Source organism: Mytilus trossulus, chromosome 10 (genome assembly GCF_036588685.1).
Source record: "Mytilus trossulus isolate FHL-02 chromosome 10, PNRI_Mtr1.1.1.hap1, whole genome shotgun sequence".
Classification (NCBI taxonomy): domain Eukaryota; kingdom Metazoa; phylum Mollusca; class Bivalvia; order Mytilida; family Mytilidae; genus Mytilus; species Mytilus trossulus.
The window spans coordinates 7,269,610-7,294,924 of record NC_086382.1 but is presented as its reverse complement, the minus strand read 5'-3'; the positions used below and the strand labels follow the sequence as shown (position 1 = coordinate 7,294,924).

Below are 25,315 nucleotides of genomic sequence, written 5' to 3'. Positions count from 1 at the left end.
GGCCGTACGGTGACCTATAGTTGTTAATGTCTGTGTCATTTTGGTCTTTTGTGGATAGTTGTCTCATTGGCAATCATACCACATCTTCTTTTTTATAGCCAGCTTTCTTGTCTAGCTTGAAAGTTGCGGAGAGCAAGACATAGGTGTTGTTCCTCCAATAGCTGTGGAGGCGATATGCAGAGGATGCATCAACAATTCATAAGTTTTCTCATTTCATATGAAGTTGAATTACTATCAGTACCAGTTTGACAACTAATTTGTGGCCTTGCACCCTAGTCAACGGGGAAGTGACTGAACTAATTAGCAATTTGAAATGTTAAGTTTTCTGCTTTAGTTAATTCGATAGGATCTACTTGTGATAGATCCATGATATTTTGTATTAAGTTGCATTACCATCAGTATATATCAGTTTAACAACTATTCCGAGGCCATGACCCCTAGGTATTGATCCAGCAATTTTGAATCAATTAGCAAAATTTGATGTCCATCAGATTGTAGTTTTGCAAATTTTCTGCCAATATGAGCGACATATCTCAGTTTATTTTATTATTTTCAGGCTTTTCTGACCATGCATGTAGATGACTCCGTCACAGGATTACACATGCGTCGGATATCTACAGCAGAAGATGACAATCCTCCATCACCTATAGGTATGGATGCTGTGGATGTCTTCAGTATGTCTCAGCAACCATCCATCGGATCACCAGCCTCAAGAAGAGATGGTGGATTGAGGTTCCCAAGTCCAATGACTCCACCCTCTAATCCACATACACCAGCTTCTCCAGCTAGGATGCCAGGGGTAAGTATTAGTGAAATAACAAAAACATTGTCCAGATAAGATGCCAGGAGAGGACTGAGGTGTGAAGTTTCTTAACCCTATGATTTCTGGGATGGGATTTCATATAATTGGATGCCTTATAGTGTATGTATTATGAGCTATTCAAATAATGAAATCAATTTATTCTTGATGGCAACAGAAACTTTATTTTCTTCCTCAAATGTTTATTATGGTAGATTCGATACCTCAAAGTTTTATGTAGCATAAGATTAATGTCTTGTATGTTTGTTTTTCAGATTGCTCCTTCACCATCAACAAATTTGATAGGGACACCATCTCCTGCCACGCTCCTAACCGGTGGATCTCCAGCCCCTCCTCAACAGTTACAGATTAACTCACCTGGATCATTTGTACCTATGCCATCTCCTGTCTCATCATTTGTCACACCACAAGGCGAGTAGTGTTATCTCCCTTAAAGAGTTATCTCCAATATCTAGGTGTTAAGAGTTACCTCCCATTTAGACTGACTTTGAACATAGTAAATCTAAAGAAACTGCAAATCATATAATGTTAACTTCTGAGAGTAGCAGATTGCTCTAATTAATGATTTGATAGAAAGAATGTAAGATTGGTTTTCTACATCAATGATTTCATTTTGAAATTTCTTTAATGAAATAAAACAAATAAAATTGAGAATGGAAATGGGGAATGTGTCATAGAGACAACAACCCGACCATAGAGAAGAAAACAGCAGAAGGTCACCAACAGGTCTTCAATGCAACCTTCCCCCTATACCTCAAGCCAATGCAGAAACAGTAAACGCATAACAATACGCACATCAAAATTCAGTTCAAGAGAAGTCCGAGTCTGATGTCAGAAGATGTAACCAAGGAAAATAAACAAAATGACAATAATACATAAATAACATCAGATTACTAGCAATTAACTGACATGCCAGCTCCAGACTTTAACCTATTATCACATAAAAATTATGAACTACAAATAGTGATGATGAGTCTGTGTTTTTACAACAGGTCCATCCCCAGCATCCCGTCATGGAGCAGCAACATCACCAGGTCACCCTGCCTTACACTCACCACAAACCATGGGAAAGGATGGAGATCTGTCTAAACCTTCAGGTTGGTGGTATATATATAGATTATATGATTAATAATAAAATGAAATTAGAAGTATTAAAACATCAATGGGACAGCAACCAATCAATAAAACACAAAGACATCTAGATGTAAACAATAAGTCTGAACAACAAACAGGTGTGTGTACAATATGTTAAATAAAATTGATGCTAGTCATTGAAAATAGTTATGTTTTTCCTATGTGGTACAGATAAGCACCGAAAATTTTTGCCAGGTTTTTATTAAATTTATATCAGGTTTATATCATCAATGTCTCAAATAAGTTTGATAATCAGTGCCAATGAACTATTTTTGAAAGAGTTAATCCTTTGGAACCAATTGATTATTTTGAAAATTGCCTCATTAGTGCTCTCATGTATACAATTCCTGTTAGACTTTTATGAAACTTATATCTTAGGTGTACCGTACATCATCTCTGACAAGTTTGAAAATTATTAACAGAGTTTTGTCCCTTGGAAATATAAATTATATGGAAAATTGCATTCTTGCCATATTCTTATGAAAATTGTATTGTAGGTTTATATCAGCAATGTTTTGGTTGCGTTTGAAAATCAGTGCTGATAAATAATTTTTAAATAGAAATAATAGTTTATATGGAAATTTTCTTTGTAAGCGTTCTCACTCTTAGACATGTATTACAGCACATTTCAGTCAGTATGTAGCTAATGGTAATATATTTGGTTAGCTTGCTTGTTAGCTGAACCGTGAAGTCATTGTTAGGTAAGGTAAACTTCCCTCCTTTAATAGTAGCTTAGTCCTACAGAGAGATAGATTTTTTTATCTGTTGGGCTAGTCTACTATTAAAGGAGGGAAGTTTACCTAACCCAACAATGACTTCACGGTTCAGTTAACAAGCAAGCTAAGCAAAGATATTACCATTAGCTACATACTGACTGAAATGTGCTGTAAGTATTAAAATGTATTAAGTCTTCAACTCTTAGATAATTTTTAAAAGTTAGAAAAGCAAAACACACATTTTTTAGTTATAAATTTTGACAGATAAAACATGTGCAACATGGAGAACATTGGAACTCTGTTCTTTTATTCATCTTGGGTTGCTGTCACATTGATGGATCTGACATCTGATTTCAGTCTTCTAAACAAAGAAATGTTATTTTTCTGTCATTCTTCTTGTTGATACTCTACTTTAATATTACAGTACAGCTGAGTCACTCCTCTAGAATGTTACCACAGAAGGCATGGGCAGCCTCTATACCAACACTCCTGTCTAATGAAGCCTTTGATATCCTCCTCACCCCATGCATGGTGACTGGAGCAGTGTGTGCTGTGTCACCACTGGAGAGATTCCTAGGGTGTGCCTTCCTTAGGAAACATTTACCTAGGATCATACAAGCTGAAGAAGAGGTATTCATTATCTAGAAGTCAAATTGTTTCTAATTTAATTTGAGTATGAATAAATTTTGCCTACATAATTATATAAGAATTAAGATTTCTAGTAGTATTTTTTTATGCTCACTCTGTAGCAGTGTATCCCAAACTCTGTCTGACTGACAAAATGTATATCAAAAAAACATTCTGTTAGCCAGAACTTTTAAGATTTTTTAGTTGAATATATAGTAGAAGAGTTCAAATTTCTTTTTCGGTCAGACAAACTATTAAACAGTTTGGCACAGACTGCTATAGCAGTGGGAGCATTAAGTTTTACTCTTCTCTGTCTGTATAAAGTTACCTACTAAAACCTCTAACTTTAGTTTGCCTCAACTAAAAAATTATACACAATACACAATACTTTGTTTGCTCACACTACTAGTTCAAGGCCTCAGCCACATGTAATATGGTTTCAGATCTAGATCCACAAATACTTTTATTTTTAAGACTGGTTCATGTTTATTATATATTCTAGCTAGTAACAGTTCCAGTTCAAGGTACCCAGCCACATGTTATCCAGTTTAAGACAGAGATCCTACAGTTTAGAGTTAGCTATAATATGAATAGCTTCCAGAGTATACACTTAAATGTTCAATCAACTCCAGGTAATTTGAAAACGTAAAATTATGGGACATATTCTCATAAAATAATACCTTATACACTGTAGTAATTTTTCTGCAAAATTTATCTGTTAAATAAAATTCATTTTTCAAGACCTAGAAACGCAAATATTGAATACAATGAAGATCTACATGAATGCCAACATAGTGGAGAAAACCTGACTAAAAATATAACCAAATTTATGGTATGATATTTATTTGAAGGACACAGTGTTCTCTACCTACTGAGCACAAAACCACTTCATGGTCTTGTGGTAGTGTGCACATCTCGATGGTAGGAGGTTTAGGGTTAAACCCCTTACACACTTAGATAATCCTGTAAGGGATACAATATTTACTAGTAGTTTTTAATATTTTGATGTACATGTGAGTTTCCTTTGATTAGAAACACCTTCTATTTTAGATACTCAAACTGTTTCATAAATTTTTTGCCTTTCAAACATGGCATAAGTTAACTTAATATATAATTTGTACTTTTTTATTGACATGACAGAAAATAAAATTGTCAAGAATTGTAATTAAATATCCATGATAGCTATAAATACTTTTGAATATTTTAAAAATGTTATAGGTTTTACATGAATATTGCAAATAATCCTGAAAGAAAAAAAATGTATGCTACAAGTGTGGGGCTTCTTTAATGATAACAAATCACACAAGACCTTTAAGAAAAATAAGTGAACTAACAAATGCATTTTATAGCTGGAATAATAGCGATTTTTGAATGAAATATGATAAAACAAAATTGGAACATGATTAATTTTCTAACATATTTTCAAAGTTCTTGTCAAACTGGACATATTTAATATTTTAGATTATAGAGAACATTGGCCTGCTGAGGTACTAGAGGTTGTACAACAATTCTTTGAACTAAAGGTAAGTTATAGTTACGATTTAAGAGAACATTGGCCTGCTGAGGTGTTAGAGGTTGTACAACAATTATTTGAACTAAAGGTAAGCTGTAGTTTTTAGATTTAAGAGAACATTGGCCTTTGATCTTTTGTCACCACATCCTCTAGACAATACAGTCATTCTGATTTGACAATTTTTGCAGGAGTTGTGAGTCTCTAACATTTTATTTGCTATTGTAACAAACACCTTGTAAACATCCCTGAGATTACTTTTAGTTAGCTTTTATACTCGGTAGAATCATTTATTATCATATGTAGTTGATCAGACTATACTGTCATTTAATCTAACTATTTTGCAGTATTTATGGGACTTCTTTATTCTTAACTATTAAAAATAAAAGCTTGTAAAGGTTACTCCCTTGAGTATGTTGAGAATGTCTTGAAGAAGCTTTCCAAATTGGTTGAACCATCATTTTGATTTAACAATGTGTGCACCTTGTGAACCCAACTTCTATGATACTGTTTGCAATAAAGCTTTCTTATGTGTTATGAGTGTTTTGTCATCAAGTGAAGTTGACCATACTGTGTCCAGAGTCATTTTAAATTTTTTTACAATTTTTTGCACGAGTTATGTGATGAAATCACAGTTATACATTTTGCAGATATATAATGACAACATGTATTTCTCCTATGTTGTTGAGTATTTCAGACCTGACAACTATCCCTCACGAGAGGTGCTGACCTGACCCTTACAATACCCAATTATTGAGACCAAATTATTTTAAAAAAAAAAGGTATTAAGAGGAGTAAAAAATAAATTTTAACACATTTACACTTATTCTAAACCAAAGATATTCTGTTATGTCCTCTTGTGCCACAAGTTGTTGATAGAGGAGAAATTATGAATTGCACAAGTGTAGTTGTAGTAACTGATTCTTATTAAAAGCTATTTTAGATTGCCCTCATGAATCGTTAAGTACATTGGGTGTTTCTTATTTTACCGGAAGGAAAAGCCAAGTTATAATTTGCTTTCATGCTTTATTTTGTTTCATTTTAGATTGCCTGCCCTCCTTTTAAACTGAACACAGTCAGGGCTTTCTGCAGATTGATTGGAACACCTATCAGAGTTCTCAAAGATTGCATTGAAATTATGAGAATGGAACTGGTGAGTAAAGTGTTCATTTTATGTGATAAACAATATATCTAATAAATGTCGAGCACACAGCTGAAACCCAACAACACAAAACAACCAGTGACATCTTTTGTGGTTCACTATGTATCTCACGATGAAGATTCATTTACACAAAACAGATTTTGTTAGTATCAAATATATAAAGAAAAGTGTGTAAACTAATTTATTTTCACTAATATGTTATTTTGCGTTTATCTATTTCTAGCCCATTTTGCTGCTTTCTAATTCTGCAATTTTCAATTTTACTTAATGTACGGAAATAAGTAAAAATCTAAGTTTATCTATTTATATTAGTGTATTTTACTAAAAATGTTTCAACAGAAAACAAACAAGAAAACATAAAAATTTAATGTCTCGTTTAAAATCTCTTTGTCAAATTTTGTTGAAGCCTTTCATGTTTGACTGACTGTGAATCTATGATATCATACTGTTTAGGTTATAAAAACTAGAATTTATATATTATTTTCTAAATTGTGTGGATATAAAGGTTAAACTTTTTACTATTATCACTTTTTTAGCTCACCTGGCCCAAAGGGCCAAGTAAGCTTTCCCATCACTTGGCGTCCGGCGTCGTCGTCCGGCAACGTTAGCTTTTAGAAAAATCTTCTCCTCTGATACTACTGGGCCAAATTTAACCAAACTTGGCCACAATTATCATTGGGGTATCTAGTTTAAAAAAATGTGTGGCGTGACCTGGTCAACCAACCAAGATGGCTGCCACGGCTAAAAATAGAACATAGGGGTAAAATGCAGTTTTTGGCTTATAACTCAAAAACTAAAGCATTTAGAGCAAATCTGACATTGGGTAAAATTGTTTATAACGTCAAGATCTATCTGCCCTGAAATTTTCAGACGAATCGAGCAACCCGTTGTTGGGTTGCTGCCCCTGAATTTGTAATTTTAAGGAAATTTTGCTGTTTTTGGTTATTATCTTGAATATTATTATAGATAGAGATAAACTGTAAACAGCAATAATGTTCAGCAAAGTAAAATTTACAAATAAGTCAACATGTCCAAAATGGTCAGTTGACCCCTTCAGGAGTTATTGCCCTTTATAGTCAATTTTTATCTATTTTTCGTAAATCTTAGTTATCTGTTACAAAAATATTCTCCTCTGAAACTACTGGGACAAATTAAACCAAACTTAGCCACAATCATCATTGGGATATCTTGTTTAAAAAATGTGTGGCATGACCCGGTCAACCAACCAAGATGGCCGCCACGGCTAAAAATAGAACATAGGGGTAAAATGCAGTTTTTGGCGTATAACTCAAAAACCAAAGCATTTAGAGCAAATCTGACAAGGGATTAAATTGTTCATAAGGTGAAGATCTATCCGTCCTGAAATTTTCAGACGAATCAAACAACCCTTTGTTGGGTTGCTGACCCTGAATTTGTAATTTTAAGGAAATTTTGCTGTTTTTGGTTATTTTGAATATTATTATAGATAAAGATAAACTGTAAACAGCAATAATGTTCAGCAAAGTAAGATTTACAAATAAGTCAACATGACCAAAATGGTCAATTGACCCCCTAAGGAGTTATTGTCCTTTATAGTCAATTTTTTACAATTTTCATAAAATTTGTAAATTTTTATTAACATATTCCACTCAAACTACTGGGCCAAGTTCATTATAGATAGAGATAATTGTAAGCAGTAAGACTGTTAAGTAAAGTAAGATGTACAAACACATCACCATCACCAAAACACAATTTTGTCATGAATCCATCTGCTTCCTTTGTTTAATATTCACATAGACCAAGGTGAGATACACAGGATCTTTAGAGCCTCTAGTTTTTTTTTATCATCAAATCATTTTGATTGCAATTTAGATTCACACCTTAAAATTGAGAAAAAATATGATAATACGTCAATTATAAATCATAACTAATGTGATTTTTTTTTACTTAGTGCCCTGACAACAGACACAAATGGTCAGTTCAGTGGTGTTTGACCGTGCCTCCTGCCTGTGCATTTGTAGCCCCTGCAGGAACTCCAGCTGTTGTTTTCAAGAAAGCTACAGGAAAGATGTTATTTATGGTTTGTATATATAACACCCTAATTCCTAGACGATTTATACTTAACTTGACAGGGTGATAAATTTTTTTTATCATTTCTTCACTGCAGATATTTGTCAAAATGAGGAACTTATATTTTCTTATGATTGTTGTCGAGCATGTGACTTTTGTCGCAGAAAGCTTGACATAGGGATAGGGATCTGGCGTTAGCTAACTTCATAAAAGCTTTATATCTTAGAAGGTGGAAGACCTGGATGCTTCATACTTTGTATATGATTTTACTTTGCAACAACAAAATTGAAAAAGTACTTAGACTCATGCATAATTACAAAGGTGGGCATCTATACTGTAAATTCAGAAATTATTGCGAGGTTTTTATTATTGCATTTCAATTTGTTATATGAATCACACAGGATTTTTCTTGCAAAAATTTAAATCACATTTTAGTCAAAATCGAAAAAAAACAAATGCATGCAATAATTTCTAAATTTACAGAAGTTTAAACATGTTTATTTATTTATAGTGGATTGGTAACCAGTTATTGCAACTTATATTAATATCTTTCCACATTGCGGGTGCAACAGATGGCTTGTAGCGGCATTAGTCTGCTCTTTTTCGAAATCTACAAGGGTGTTATATGTAAGAGATTTGGCTCTCTCTCAGGCATTTATTGTCCCTTTCTAATGGACTATCATCATATATTGATTTAATCAATTCCCAATTAATGTAAACAAAATAATTTACATAATCATATTTTTGTTTTTATTTTAGCTTCAGTTCACAAAGAATGTACAGCAAGGTGGCATTGAACCACAGACAATATATACTCAGTTGTTATATGATATCAACAAAAATGCCATCGAACAGATGCAAGGACCAAACACAGCACGTCAACTTCATACTGCACAGTACATGGCCATATCTCAGTTATTAAAACGCTTTAGTGAACTGTATCAGAATTCTCCAGAATGTTTAGTGTTTCCAGCAGTAAGAGAAATCTTACAAAAGTTTGATAGTTAGATTGAAAAGAAAACTAATGATCACTTTTGTAAGATAGAAAGTTGAAATTAAAAATACTGTGTTCATAAATAAATACTGGAAATGTTTCTGTTGCAATACCTGGATCAAATTCAGAAAGTTTTCCTATGTGTCGTATAAAATCATTAATAAAAAAACAGATGTCACCACCATACCTGGTGCAGTACAATATTTCTCCAATCTCAATTGTTAAATTTCAACTAAATGTATTTATAACATGAAAATTATCTTGAGTGAAGAAATTGTTGTAATATTTATGTAAAAAATAACAAGAGATCAGATGGAAGGAGGTTCTTTTGAAATTATGAAACTTCAAAAATTTAGAGTTAAAAAAAAATTGTTTTTTATATGTTTGTTTCCATGTGAATTTGTCAAGTAAACAGTGCTACAAAATAAACTTGTATGATTTTGTAGTTATTGTGTTATTGTAGTCATATGCCTTTAGAATCTTTGGTTTAATGTATAAATACACTGATATGTACTATTCTTCAGTACTAGTAGTACTATTCCTATAAAACCTAGACTGTTAATCATTAACTATATAAAAGAGGGGCGAAAGATACCAGAGGCCAGTCAAACTCGTAAATTGAAAATAAACTGACAACTACATGGACAAAAAAAGAACCAACAGACAAACAATAGTACACATGACACAACATAAAAAACTATAGAATAAGCAACATGAACCCTACCAAAATTTGGGGTGATCTCATGTGCTCCGGAAGGGTAAGCAGATCCTGCTCTACATGTGGCATCTGTCATGTAACCTGACAGTCCAGCTGGAGAGACACATAGGGATCAAATCTATTGTCTCTGGCATCTGGAGTGTTACACTTTATTAATCTGTATTAATAAGATCTGTGTTTGTTTATGGATCAAATCTAAATCCCTGAATTTTACGACAGCAGGCTGACAAAGATGATGGATGCAAAGTGATGGCAACAACTATGAGTAGTGGGTCCTTTGAGTCATGTGAGGTGAGAGTGAAATAAAAGATAATACAACAAAATAAACCTAATGGAATGTTTATTAGAAAATATATTGTGACACTATACATGTGTATTGTACACGTAGAAAAGTTTGATAAAATTATTCTCTGCTTAAATGTATATTTCAGTGTAAAGCTTCAATCTGTTGATATTGGCACATGATATGATTCTCTGCATGAGATTTCCAAGACGGTATTAAGATTAAAGTGAAGTTATTACTTTTGATGAGCAGAAAAACATAGGCAAAATATAAATTTACCACACATCAATTAAATAGCCACCATTTTGTTTTTAACAATATCAACAAATCTAGTTTCAGTAAGCTACATATAATGGAATTGCACTTGTCAAAATTGTTTAACATATTTTTGAAAGATCTGATTTAGAATACATTTTGACTTTAATTGTCTTAATTGTATAATGAGACTAAAATTAAAAGTACAGTTCAACCTCAACACTATGTACTTTTTGCCACATAACTAGACCATGTGTCTTTATTCTTATTCTAAATAAATGGATCTAAAAAAAGACACCTTGTGTGTTTATAATTCCTGTGTTGAAAGTTGTTAAGAGACATCTCCTCATTCCCTCTACCTGTTTTTCTGTCCATGTGCATTCTAAGTACAACTCCTATAAGATAGATATTTTTAAACAGTTTGAAAGACATTACCTGCAGATGTGCATCAGGAAATACATTCCTAGTCCAACTTGCTAAAGGGAGATAATTAAATCAACTTAACAGATGGAGTTATCTATTTTTATCCATATACATTTCTAGTTAAAACTTGCTTATAATTTTAAAAAAAAGTTGTTATTTAAATCAAGTTACAAAAATATGTAAAAAAAAATATCCATTGGTTTATATTTCCCTTCTTACTTCTTTTTAGTAAAATGTTAGTCAAAACTTTTTGACTAGTAACTTAATGAGACAAATATTGAAAGACTGATCAAAATATTGAATGGTAACTGCCTCTTAAGACAGGACCAAATAAAATAAAGAAGAGAAACCAGGTATAAATAGAATGATATGAAATAAAGGATGGTTCAATATTTGAAAAAAAGTTAAAACATGAAAGACTTGTGTGAAAAAAAAATATAACTATAATAAAGTACAAGAAGGAGATTTTCATTTTAACAAACTAAAAATTTGTTGGATTTCCTTTATATTATAGTTTCTTGTTACATTCGTTGAATAAAACATCTGTAGCCTCTCTTTCAGACTAAAGCTTTCAAGAATACAATGCAGTAGTACATGTAGGAGGGATCAATATGAACATTGCCAAAATTACATTTATGCTGAGTTCACATGTAATTTGATTTGTTTCGCATTAACTAATTTGAATTACAGTGCGCGTCAAATTCGCTTTACTGTCCAAACAACATTAACTTTTAATTTGTATTAACAAAAATGTATTTCTAATTCGAATTGGGAAATTTGATTTAGCCAATTCGAATTAAGAAAGAAGAATGTGTGAATGCAATTAGTGAATTCGATTGGCATTCGATTCAAATTTAATTCAAATTAAATGTCCGTGTGAATGAGGCATCATATAACTATTACACCATATCAAGGGAAATCTATTATATATGTAATGATATACAAGAAAAGCTCACAAAACATTGACCTGATTAAAAAAAGAACACATAAAATTCATTTTCGTGGTGGGGATTGATTGATACAAATGGGGGATAACTCATGATTAAAAGAAGAAGAATATTTGATTTTTAGTCAGGTGGGTGTTTCTAAACAAATGAAATGTTTCAAGTAATCAGATCTAAAACATAGCAATATAACTATAAAGCAACAAAAAAGAAAAAATGCCCTCCACAAACTAATAAGCAAAGGTTTATTCTGATTTGAGCAATGTATTTAAACTGTCATGATTACATTGTGAAGTTAGTGTCAATAGTATATTATTAACATCTCATTAGAATTTACATCAACAACCTATCGACAGTTTGATTAAATGTTATAGCAATGGTACAAAAAGTATTAAGCTCAATTGCATTACAATCAAATAGAAAATTAACTTTTTATAATACAACTACAAGTTACAATATGTCACATATGAGGACCCAGATCTAACGTTTTGCCTAAATTGAGTCACAGAACTCTTAAATTTTTTCAATTTGAAAATTTTGAGATGATTTTCCTCCTTGGTCTTTATTAGGGCACATTTCTACTGTAAATCTGCCATATTTATGTGAAAAGTTAAATGTTAATTAATGTCAAGTGAAGTAGAAAACATAAACAGAAAAATATACTGATAATTTTGAAATGAAATGTACTATTTTCACATAAAAAGATATGATTGTCGATTCACATGAAATACATTTATTAAATAAAACTCACTTCTAATAAATAAAAAAAATACAACACAAATATAAACTATGTCTATAGAAAAACAAGTAAAGAAAGTGACAGTTTCAAAATACAAGTTTCTGTAGGTACTTGTTAACTTTTAATTCAATGTTTTAGAATCTAATGCATTCTGGCAGTGGCGGATCCAGAAAAAAATTGGGGGGTGGTCCCAAATGAATATTGAATGGTATGAACAAGGTTAAAAAATACCTTCGACATTATGGAAGATCATGAATTTGGACAACACCATGCGATGCACATATTCCTAGGTAAAGGAATTTAAAGACATGTAAAACTGATTTTTATTTAAGACTCTATACAATATCTTGCAATCTAAAATAGCACAACATACAACTTTCATCTGAATAAGGCAATAAAAATAGTTTTACGTAAAATTGTTCAAAATTTACTAATTTAACAAACTTAAGAGTCGTTTATCAGGTCATTCAACATCATGCTTGCAAACTTATCTATAATTTGTTTTATGTTTAGTTCCAAACTGTAGTGCACATGCATCAACGCAAGTCCGTTTAAATGCGATTGTCCCATAGTTGTTCTCAGGTAGGTTTTTAGAAGTGATAACTCACTGTTGGATCGCTCACATTCGCAACTCTTCACCCCCATGGTAGCTATGATTTTTAAGATAAGTTTTTGCAACATTCTTTCAGAGCACCGGCTGGTTTTGAAAGCATTGACTCGCAAGTCTTTTGCCACAAACGCAGTACGGAAGGCATTGTAGATGGACTCGGCAAATCAGTATTGTAAAAGACTACAAAATGTTTAATTTCATCAAATGTTGCGCTTTGTACAAATGCCGGCGGTACCAACTTCAGTGCTTCAAATTGCTGTTGATGTTGGGGGTAAAAGGGGGGGGGGGCTCAAAGAGATAGATAAACAAATTTAATTAAATTCATTCATAATTTTTTCAAAATGTACATAAATGAAATTTAAAACCGAGACTCCGTTAGTTGGAGAATGCAATTATATATGGAAATTTCACTTAAAAATACAAAAATAATTTGTATTTACCTTCTTCATATTGACGAGCTGTTTTGACAATTTAATTACATGTATATAGGTGAAACGCATTGATCCGTATTCTTTCATTGTGACACCTCTTGGTATCCAGGTAATCCATCACCAATTAGTGCGATGAAAGGATTAATCTTAAGTGTTAATTTGTTAATTAGCTAGTTATTGGAAAAATAGACACTTAAAAAAAAATTGAGGTTCGTCATGGGGGTGGTCCGGTGCGCCGTGGGACCACCCCCTGGATCCGCCACTGTTCTGGGTAATATTAAAGAAGTTTACACAAAAGTGTTATAATTGGTTAAATTTTTTATAAACACCTGAAATTCAACCAATGATGCGACATTATTTTTATTTTAACAAATGGACAATTAAATTACCCATATTCCTTTAGATTCTGAAACAGACTATTCCCCATAGTTATAAAATAACTGTGGATAAATTTTATTTTGATGAATCAAGAACATTGATGTGTTAATTTCTTCACATTGAAGGCTAAGGAAGGAAAATTACTAGTTACAAAACTTGTATTTTGAGATGGTCCCTAAAAAGTACCTGTGATTGAAAGTTATATCAAATTCTGAGATCAATATTGTTTATTAAATAGGCATATACACACAAAATATTTCAACATTTTGTGCAGATGGATTTTTTTTTTAATAAATTCTGATTATGAATGCTTAACTGTTTACATAATAAAATATTTCATTACACTTTCGATTAATTCATTCTGACATTTAATTTGATCCATTTTAAAACTGGGGGTTTTTTTAACAAATTTCCATACCTGCCACCTTAAACAATTTTGGTATGGAATACACAAATTAATCACTAGTCCTGCAGAGTATGTCTGACAGATCAGAATCCAAAAAAAATATATATATATATTTAAACAAAAAAAGACATTGATTCTTTGTATTTGTAAAATGAGAGAAAAAAAAATTATTCGAAAAGATATTTTATTTTGCAGTTTTGCTCATGTAAACATACAAAAGAAATTTTAAACTAAGGAAAAATCATTACGAATTAAATAATTATGGGGTTGGCCCAAAAACAGCCAATATCACCTTTTTTTTTAACAAATTTCCATACCTGCCACCTTAAACAATTTTGGTATGGAATACACAAATTAATCACTAGTCCTGCAGAGTATGTCTGACAGATCAGAATCCAAAAAAAATATATATATATATTTAAACAAAAAAAGACATTGATTCTTTGTATTTGTAAAATGAGAGAAAAAAAAATTATTCGAAAAGATATTTTATTTTGCAGTTTTGCTCATGTAAACATACAAAAGAAATTTTAAACTAAGGAAAAATCATTACGAATTAAATAATTATGGGGTTGGCCCAAAAACAGCCAATATCACCTTTTTTTTAACAAATTTCCATACCTGCCACCTTAAACAATTTTGGTATGGAATACACAAATTAATCACTAGTCCTGCAGAGTATGTCTGACAGATCAGAATCCAAAAAAAATATATATATATATTAAAACAAAAAAAGACATTGATTCTTTGTATTTGTAAAATGAGAGAAAAAAAAATTATTCGAAAAGATATTTTATTTTTCAGTTTTGCTCATGTAAACATACAAAAGAAATTTTAAACTAAGGAAAAATCATTACGAATTAAATAATTATGGGGTTGGCCCAAAAACAGCCAATATCACCCTTGTTTTTTGTAGGTCACCTTTTGTCATGAAATCCATGAAAATTGATATCCAACAAAAAAATAATGAATACACAATAGTTTAAAACAGTCAACAATTGGTCACAAAATTACAATTAAAATATCACACATGATTTCTGAAGTCTTTCAACTTTCTGTTTAACTAATCACTGGAATGAGACATCTTTCTGGCTAACTTGTCAACGGAAACAAGTCAATCTTTCTTCTTATCATCTCTTCTGTGGACTGTAGTCTGTCTTGTGTAATTTTTGTCTGTGTTTGAGTTAAGGGAGACAAGAATAACAAAAAAACATGTCTAACCATCTAAACACAACTTGTACAAAAAAAGGGGGAGTAGGAGGTAGTTGGTTCCACAATCACAATAAATGTCTTCAACAATGAGACAGATGTCTTGGACAAAGTCACAAGTTCATTCAATTATTTAGCTGAGACAAAAAAACATGTAACATTTCATTGCCACTGCATTAGATAGAAATCAACCTTATGTGTTTACATACAAATGCACATGTACAGTGAAACCTGTTTAAACAGCACCTCTTCAGGACTTAGGATTTTGTTCGGTTTTTGCTGATGTTCGGTTTTATCAGGTTTACAACGCACACAATTTGATATGACAATGCTTACAAACATGTTTGGTTTATACAGGTTTTCAGTTTATGCAGATTCGGTATGCCCAGGTTTCACTGTATAAGACTTTGATTAATTTTGGAATATTCGAAACCGGAAATTAAAGATGCATTTTGAACTGATTAGTATTGTACTTATAGCAACTAAATTTTCAATAATTAGTTACAGGGTTTTCATAGAGATTTTTTCCACCTGGATATGGAAAACAGATGTATTCATTGATATAGGCCTAGGTAAGGTGGATTAATATCTAACGCAGCTCATTTCTCCTAAAATTTGTCAAAAACATTTGTTTGCAAAATTGAGATGTTAATAGATTGAAGTTAGATATTTCATCTTGTATCAAGTTACCTTCCCAGGGGAATGTTCTCAACGAATCAAATTCCAAACATATGGTGTCCATACAAAAGGATACATTGAAGAACTAATGGAATGAAGCTGAAAAAAACCAAATCAAAGATATACATTTTAAAACTATATAAACATTACATCTGCAGAATCACTACTCAAGAAAATATACTTGTATGTTTTACTTTAAAGATGCTATAATCTTTATCAAATTTATATGTGACTGTTATACAAAAGACAGATTTTTAGCTAGCTAAAAATAGATATAAGAAGATCTGGTATAAAAACCAACGAAACAACTCTCCATCCAAGCCACAATGATTTGATTTGATTGGTTGATTGATTACTGGTGTTTAAAACCACTATCAGCACTATTGTTACATCATAGCGGCAAGTTATTATTAATCGAGGAGAACCACCTAGTTGTGGTAGGAAAACTGGCAATAAGTCAATTTAGTTTCATTGTTAAAAGCACCGGTCATGATGAGGTTAGAAATCACAACCTCAGTGTTTACAGGCCAGTGTAACAGTAGATGATTGATTAACTTAGACCATTCAGCCACCACAGCCTCCAATGACTTGAAGTCAGAGGTCTTGGAACATATTGACTTTTAAAGTTTTGGCAGGACATTAAATAAGATAACTTTGGATTATGATTTGATAATTTTTTTGACAGTTTTTGATTGGTTTAGATTCTGGTTTTTTATTTTTATATGATCAATAAGTTTAGAAGTTTTTGATTTGCTGAGATTTAAGCCTATTATTTTTACCTGATCAATAAGTTAAGACAGTTTATGATTTACTGAGATTATAGCTTTTTATTTTTACCCGATCAATAAGGTTTAGAAGTTTTTAATTGGCTGAGATTTAGGCCTTTTACCTGATCAATAAGTCTGGATAGTTTTGAATTGGCCGAAATTCTAGCCTTTTCATCATTTCCTCTCTGTAAGTCTTGATGAATGTCTAATTCGAAATGGAGTCTTGCCAAACATTCTTGTTGCTCTCGTATCATATCCATCTGCTGAAATGTTGAACCACCTCCTGAAAAAGTTAAATTAAAAATGTCAGTAATTTAAATACTGGAAGTTAAAACTGTTGTTCAAATCATTTATGTTTTTTTTAACATTAAAAAAGTATTACATGTATGTGAAGTAATAATGAAAGACATATAAATGGCAATAGTAATTTTGTGAACTGTTGAATCAAATTTTGGGACAAAAAATTTCATGGCTTCAAGCTTATAGATAATTTGTAATTTGTTAAACATTTGAATTTATTCAATTACAAACGAAAGTGAACCAACGCCTGGTGAGTCTGTAGTACGGTAGAGTCCATAAAGAGGATACCCGAGGGTATGCAGGGTCGTTATGATAAAAAAAATAAAAATGTAGAGAGTCTTTAACAACAACACTTTAGGGACTGCTGCAGAAATTTATTGATCGACATGTTTCTGTGACGGTGCCCTAGGCACAGAAACATGTCGATCAATAAATTTCTGCAGCAGTCCCTAAAGTGTTCTCTACATTTGAATTTATTGTTCAACTGAAACTCGAAAATTGGTATACCACAATTTTTTTTAAACCAATAAATATATATATAATTGCAAAAGCAAATTTACAGATCTAACATTGTTGGGTTGATGTTTAGACAAGTTGTATAAATATAAATATATATTTCAAGTCTTAAGTTATTAACATCAATTCTCTGTAATAATAGACCAAATATGAAAAAATTTGGCTAGATTATTTTTTTTTCGATTACTTTTTTTAAAGTTGAAATGGTCCAAACTAACAGTCAAATTAAAATAAAATCAATAAAAAACATCTGAATAGTCTGGTTGCCATGGAAACCATGTGACATCATATGTATATATTAGTATAGCAAGGAGAAATGGTTAACATTGTATTTTATGGTGAAAATGGGATAAAGCATAACATTTTTTGTTATTGTCATGGGTATAACAGAAGATTTCAATCATTTAAACTGCTAACTGATAAATTTTTCGAATAAAAACAGTTATTTGGTACAAAAGGTGGTCCACTTAACACAAAAATCGGCATGATTTTTGCCGATTTTCATCATTTTTTACATCTGATATCACCGAAAATGCAGAAATCCTCACATAAAAGACTATAAAATATAAAATTATGGATGTTTTGTCAACAAAATGCTGCAAAAAATATCTTGGGTAAATGTTTCTATTTGTAAATAAATATTTCATATGAATATTTTCATGATAAAATAGTCCTTTCTTATGAAAACAACTAATTTAAGATGTATTGAGAGTAATTATATCATATAACATATTCCAGAAATTAAAAATTTCATGCTCAAACTAATCTGGATGTAATTTTGAAAAATTAGTAATTTTCCCTTTTTGAAAATCTTTGTTCAAGAGATAGAAAAACTGTATTCCACAGATAGTGACATACTAATAATATATATGTTGTCTGTCCATTTTTAAAACAATTACTGGACATAATTTGTGACATTTATTACACTGAAATATCAAGAGCTATTTGCCCTGAAAATTTCAGATGAATTGGATAACCGGTTGTTGGGTTGATGCCTCTGAATTGGTAATTTTTAGGAAATTTTTCCTTTTTGGTTATTATCTTGAATATTATTATAGATAGAGATAATCTGTAAACAGCAATAATGTTCAGCAAAGTAAGATCTATAAATAAGTCAGGATAACTAAAATGGTCAGTTGGCCCCTTAAGGAGTTATTGCCCTTTATAGTCATTTTTTTTCAATTTTTTCGTAAATTTTTGTAATCTTGTACAAAAATCTTCTCCTCTGAAACTACTGGGCTAAATTAAACCAATCTTAGCCACGATCATTATTAGGGTATCTAGTTTAAACGTGTCTATGGTGACCCAGCAAATCAACAAAGATGGCTGCCACAGCTAAAAATAGAACATAGAGGTAAAATGTAGATTTTGGCTTATAACTCTGAAACCAAAGTATTGAGAGCAAATCTGACAGAATTAAATTGTTAATCAAGTAAACTTCTTTCTGCCCTGAAATTATCAGATGAATTGATTAACTGGTTGTTGGGTTGAAGCCCTCCCCTCCAATTTGTAATTTTTTAAGAAATTTTGCCGTATGTGGTTATATTGGATACTATTATAGATAGAGCTGAAACTGTAAAAAGCAATAATGTTCAGCAGAGTAAGATCTACAAAGAAGTCACATGACCAAAATGGTCAGTTGACCCCTTTAGAAGTTATTGCCCTTTATAGTCAATTTTTAACAATTTTAATTAATTTGGTAAAGTTTTGTAAACTTTTACAAAAAATTTTCCTTTGTCACTAAAGGGTCAAGTTTATTAAAGATAGAGAACATTGTAAGTAGCAAGAATGTTCAGTAAAGTCAGATCTACAAACACATCACCATCACCAAAACACAATTTTGTCATAAATCCATCTGTGTCTTTTGTTTTATATATACACAAGGTGAGCAAAACAGGCTCTAAAGCCTCTAGTTCTTATTCTTGTTTATAAAATATATTGTTTAAAAATATTTTTTCAACTGTATCATGTGTATGATACATATATATTGTTGTGAAACTAAATGGGTATTGACTTGAACCTCCAATACAAAATGATGTATAGTTCAAGCAATCTTAAGTTAACACATTTATTAACTAGAGGCTCTTAAGATCCTGTGTCGCTCACCTTAGTCTATGTGAATATTAAACAAAGGACATAGATGGATTCATGAAAAATTGTGTTTTGGTGATGGTGATGTGTTTGTACATCTTACTTTACTGATCATTCTTGCTGATTACAATTAACTCTATCTATAATGAACTTGGCCCAGTAGTTTCTGTGGAAAATATTAGAAAAAATTTACAAATTTTATGAAAATTGTTTAAAATTGACTATAAAGGACAATAACTCCTTAGGGGGTCAGTTGACCATTTTGGTCATGTTGACTTATGTTAAGGTCTTACTTTGCTATCTATAATAATATTCAAAATAACAACAAAAAAGGCCTTAATAAAAGTTTACTCCATGTCAGATTTGCTTTAAATGCTTTGGTTTTTGAGTTATAGGCCAAAAACTGCATTTAACCCCTATGTTCTATTTTTAGCCATGGCGGCCATGACACGCAATACATTTTTTAATGGACGGACGACGGACACCAAGTGATGAGAAAAGCTCATTTGGCCCTTTGGGCCAGATGAGCTAAAAATAACTTGAATACATGCAGAACTTATCATGTTGGGCCAAAGACGATAAGTATCTATAAAGGCAATTTGCAATTGTCTAAATCTATAACAACAACAAATAAAGGGCTGCGCTTTAGCACACGATACACATGTTATTGTCCCAAAATTAGAAAATCCCCCTTTTTTAAGCATAAAAATTCATAACACGGAAATGTAAAATCTGAAATTTATAAAAATTAAAAGGGAGCTTACATCAATAGATATAAACAATTCACCAAAGTATCATGGAAATTGGTGAAAGCCTTTTTGAGTTATTGTCTGAAGTGTTAAAAATCCCCCTTTTTTTATGAATAAAGCCCCATAAATCCAAAACTTAAAATCTGAAATTTATAAAAATTGAAAGGGAGCTTACATCAATAGATATAAACAATTCACCAAAGTTTCATGGACATTGGTGAAAGCCTTTTTGAGTTATTGTCGGAAGTGTTGAAAATCCCCCCTTTTTTATGAATAAAGCCCCATAAATCCAAAACTTAAAATCTGAAATAAAAAAATAAACGAAAGGGAGCTTACGTCAATAGATATATACAATTCACTTAAGTTTCATGGAAATTGGTGAAAGTGTTTTTGAGTTATTGTTCAAAGTGTGGACGAGGGACGGACAGACAGACGGACGGACAACTGTATACCATAATACGTCCCGTCTAAAAGACGAAAGGAGTATAAAAAAACTTAAAAATAATACGAAAACCTTTTTTCTTTTAAAAATAATTGAAGTATGAACACGAAAGAACACCAGTAGCACTGACACTGAAAACTTATTAAAATTAGCAGCTGCCTAAAGTATACTTCAACCCAAAATCACGGTTTTTCAACAAAGGTGTAGTATTTTGTCCTCTAACCTTTACTTTAAATTGAATTGAAGAAAGAAAAAAATCAACAAGTTCTATCTGCAGTCTTGAATCAAAAGAGTTTTTATTAAATTACTCTGTAAAATAAATTGATTCTCAAACTCCCCAATTTTTAACATAAAACCAAAAATTTTCCATAAATATAATGAACCTAGTAATGAACCCATTTTGTTTATCTTTGTATTTGAAGAAAATCATTTGAAGTATCCCTACCAAAATTCTTTGATTTTAGTGCCTATCTATTTTTTTGTGCCCCCCCCAAAAAAAAAATCACTATTCCCCCCTCCCCCTCTTTTTTAAGGTTTGCATTAAGGTTTTTTTTATTGTCAACCATAGGTCAGTCATTTGAACAAACATATTCAACAAACACCAACCTCAATAATAACATGTTAGTTGGTTTATATGGTTAAAGTTGTCTGGTATGATAGCAAACATATAAAAAATTCATAAGGGTTCCGCGGAACCCAGTGTCTCGCCTACTTTTGCTGTAACTCCCAGGCTCAACAAAAATGAGGAAAACAATCAATAAAAATATTCCTACTGATATTATCTTTTGATTGTAAGATGCTTCTGTCCAAGTTTGGTATACATTTCAGGATAGTTTATGATTCGAATAAATGTTTTAAAAACTTAAAGTGCAGATCTAGACTGTATATTATGTTAACTGGATTTATTTTTTTACAAAATTTACTTCTGTATACTATCTTATGATCATAAACAAGCTTCTGTCCAAGTTTGGTAAAAATCCAGTATAGTTTAAGAAAGATATTCAAATTTTAAAAACTTTAACCACAGAGTGAATGTAATGTTTCCCCGCAGAAAAACTAAGTCCATTTATAAGAAACCAGATGCTCCGCAGGGCGTAGCTTTATACGACCGCAGAGGTTGAACCCTGAACGGTTGGGGCAAGTATGGACACAACATTCAAGCTGGATTTAGCTCTAAATTTGGATTGTGATTAAATAGTTGACACAGCATAGGTTTCTGACACAGAATGAATGTGTTCAAATGAAATTAAAATTTTTGTTTTCTCTTAGAGCAATTCACTATGCTGTTGAATATTATTCCTCTCAAAAAAATGTTTGAAGAAATTTTCTTTTTATTTATGAAATTTCAAATGAGAAAATTGAACCCAATTTTTTTAATCACATCCCCCTTTCCCTTATTCCAAAACTAATCTCAATTAAAATTTCTAATGGAGTTTGCAACAATTACTACTCATTTAAATACATCATAAAATATTAAGATGTAAAAAAAACTGCTTGTTATCACTGTATGGTAAAGATTATTTTAATTTATCAGTTGGTAGTAAAAAGTGAATATACATTTATATTGTATATATAACAAAGATTTAAGTTGATTCTGGACAAAGAAAGATAACTCCAAATAAAAACAAAATTGCTATTTCACAATATTTTGCAATAAGATATTTCTTGCCATTGCGCAATACTGTGCAATTGAAAAGACTTGCTATTGCACAAAACTTAATATAATAATTTTAGATCCTGATTTGGACCAACTTGAAAACTGGGCCCATAATCAAAAATCTAAGTACATGTTTGGATCCAGCATATCAAAGAACCCCAAGATTTCAATTTTTGTTAAAATCAAACTATGTTTAATTTTGGACCCTTTGGACTTTAATGTAGACCAATTTGATAACAAGACCAAAAATGAGGAATCTACATACACAGTTAGATTTGGCCCATTTATTCAATTTTTGATGAAATCAAACAAAGTTTAATTTTGGACCCCGATTTGGACCAACTTGAAAACTGGGCCGATAATCAAGAATATAAGTACATTTTTAGATTCAGCATATCAAAGAACCCAACCGATTAATTTTTTGTCAAAATCAAACGAAGTTTAATTTTGGACCCTTTGGACCTTAATGTAGACCAATTTGAAAACGGGACCAAAAGTTAAAAATCTACATACACTGTTAGATTCGGCATATCAAAGAACCCCAATTATTCAATTTTGATGAAATCAAACAAAGTTTAATTTTGGACCCTTTGGGCCCCTTATTCCTAAACTGTTGGGACCAAAACTCCCAAAATCATTACCAACCTTCCTTTTATGGTCATAAACCTTGTGTTTAAATTTCATACATTTCTATTTACTAATACTAAAGCTATGGTGCGAAAAACCAAGAAAAATGCTTATTTGGGTCCCTTTTTGGCCCCTAATTCCTAAACTGTTGGGACCTAAACTCCCAAAATCAATACCAACCTTCCTTTTGTGGTCATAAACATTGTGTTGAAATTTCATTATTTTCTATTTACTTTAACTAAAGTTATTGTGCGAAAAGCAAGAATAATGCTTATTTGGGCCCTTTTTTGGCCCCTAATTCCTACACTGTTGAAACCAAAACTCCCAAAATCAATCCCAACCTTTCTTTTGTGGTCATAAACCTTGTGTCAAAATTTCATAGATTTCTATTAACTTAAACTAAAGTTATAGTGCGAAAACCAAGAAAATGCTTATTTGGGCCCTTTTTGGCCCCTAATTCCTAAAATGTTGGGACCAAAACTCCCAAAATCAATACCAACCTTCCTTTTGTGGTCATAAACCTTGTGATAAAATTTTATAGATTTATATTCACTTTTACTAAAGTTAGAGTGCGAAAACTAAAAGTATTCGGACGACGACGACGAAGACGATGACGACGCCAACGTGATAGCAATATACGACGAAAATTTTTTCAAAATTTGCGGTCGTATAAAAATTCATAACATAACATTGTTATAAACTAGAGGAGTTTCATTAAATCGGTCGGTCAGTAACTGGTACTAAATTTATAATATACTTATTTGGTCTTGCACAGCAAAATATTTCTTTTGCAAAAGTGGGAAAGATTTTTCTTGAGAAATGAGCATATTGAATAAAATCACTCAAATTTTAAACAAGTATTTAGAATTGACTGCATACTAAAAATAATAATTAAATGTAAATGCATATTAAAGCAAAATGATGGACTTGCATTAATGTGTGTTAATTTCAAATGTTTTCCCTCTTACAGTCTACATAATAATTCTAGATCTAATGGTCAAATGTCTTGAGCAGAATTTCTTCCAAAAATTCAAGGTTTTTTAAATCAGTGACTGTTCCATATGTTGACCTTAATATATAACACAGTTAAATCTCATTTCTTCAAGTGACTATCCACCAAGCTATCAAAGCCTATTTTAACATCACATTTATACATGAGTGTTCACTGAACACAAAATGAGAAAATTACCAAAAAAGAATGCTATGCGGAAAAATCCACTATACATAGTGGATCCATTCATACAAAATTAAGGTTTATACTACAATGAATATACATTCAGATAACTTCATATATGTACCCAATGTGCGAAATAGATGGTACGAAACCATCCAACGAAAAATAATATTTGTGTTTATAAAACTTTCCTCTATTCATAAACACAAAACAAGAATCAGTATTTTTCTGTAACAGAAGAATCTATCAGTTGCAAGTGACCTCTTGACCTTAAGGTCATCAGGTAACACTGAAAAAGTTATAAACAAAATTTTGATTTAGAAATTCAAATTAATCCATAATAAATTCTGTTGCACAAAAATTTGATCAATCTTTTAATACATTGCTTGTATGACATTCTGGACAAATTTTAAAAAAAACACTTCCAAAAATTTCCAATCTGCCAAAACAAATATTTCATTGTCCATGACAATCTTTCAAAATTTACCAAAAAATATGATCATAAAAAATTATTTCTGAAAATTTTAGCAAATGAAAACCAACACTGATTCTGACTACTCTGTGACGGAACAATACTGATTCTTGTAATAACTTCTCAAACATAAAACATGACAACAAATTTTGTGCCTTTATCAATGAAGTGAGAGGCATTTCTTAAGGTGCATTCACACGATACGATTTTCCGTTCGATTTTCCATTCGACTTGACACCCTCGCACAGGTAAATCGTACAGCGTTCTGTTCACACGATACGATTTTCCATTCGATTTTCATCAGATTTGAACAAGTGCTTTTTTTATATTTCTAACAAGCCACTTCCGAAATTATCTTAATACGCAGGTATTATTAAAATTAAAACAAATATAATTGAGTCATTTACTGAATGGTGATTTGATAATGAGTTTCC

General features: G+C 31.4%; 2 protein-coding genes across 4 annotated transcripts in view; one reads left to right on the top strand and one right to left on the bottom strand.

The window, feature by feature from the left end:
* The window catches only part of LOC134686794 (mediator of RNA polymerase II transcription subunit 14-like), a 50,977-nt gene extending 41,520 nt beyond the window's left edge, over nucleotides 1–9,457 (top strand). The window contains exons 30-38 of the mRNA XM_063546566.1: nucleotides 557–799; nucleotides 1,075–1,231; nucleotides 1,813–1,917; nucleotides 3,095–3,300; nucleotides 3,800–3,929; nucleotides 4,759–4,820; nucleotides 5,853–5,960; nucleotides 7,900–8,028; nucleotides 8,778–9,457. Of these exons, the coding sequence (XP_063402636.1) occupies nucleotides 557–799; nucleotides 1,075–1,231; nucleotides 1,813–1,917; nucleotides 3,095–3,300; nucleotides 3,800–3,929; nucleotides 4,759–4,820; nucleotides 5,853–5,960; nucleotides 7,900–8,028; nucleotides 8,778–9,026 (1,389 nt within the window). The 3' untranslated portion in view covers nucleotides 9,027–9,457. The remainder of the gene's footprint in view (nucleotides 1–556; nucleotides 800–1,074; nucleotides 1,232–1,812; nucleotides 1,918–3,094; nucleotides 3,301–3,799; nucleotides 3,930–4,758; nucleotides 4,821–5,852; nucleotides 5,961–7,899; nucleotides 8,029–8,777) is intronic.
* A 596-nt stretch (nucleotides 9,458–10,053) lies between these two features.
* Nucleotides 10,054–25,315, bottom strand: part of LOC134686795 (coiled-coil domain-containing protein 28A-like) — a 39,237-nt gene continuing 23,975 nt past the window's right edge. For all 3 annotated transcript variants that reach the window (XM_063546568.1, XM_063546567.1, XM_063546569.1), the window contains exons 4-6: nucleotides 16,976–17,136; nucleotides 16,163–16,185; nucleotides 10,054–15,372 (exon numbers count right to left, since the gene is read on the bottom strand). In XM_063546568.1, coding sequence (XP_063402638.1) covers nucleotides 15,330–15,372; nucleotides 16,163–16,185; nucleotides 16,976–17,136 — 227 coding nt within the window. In that variant the 3' untranslated portion in view covers nucleotides 10,054–15,329. The remainder of the gene's footprint in view (nucleotides 15,373–16,162; nucleotides 16,186–16,975; nucleotides 17,137–25,315) is intronic.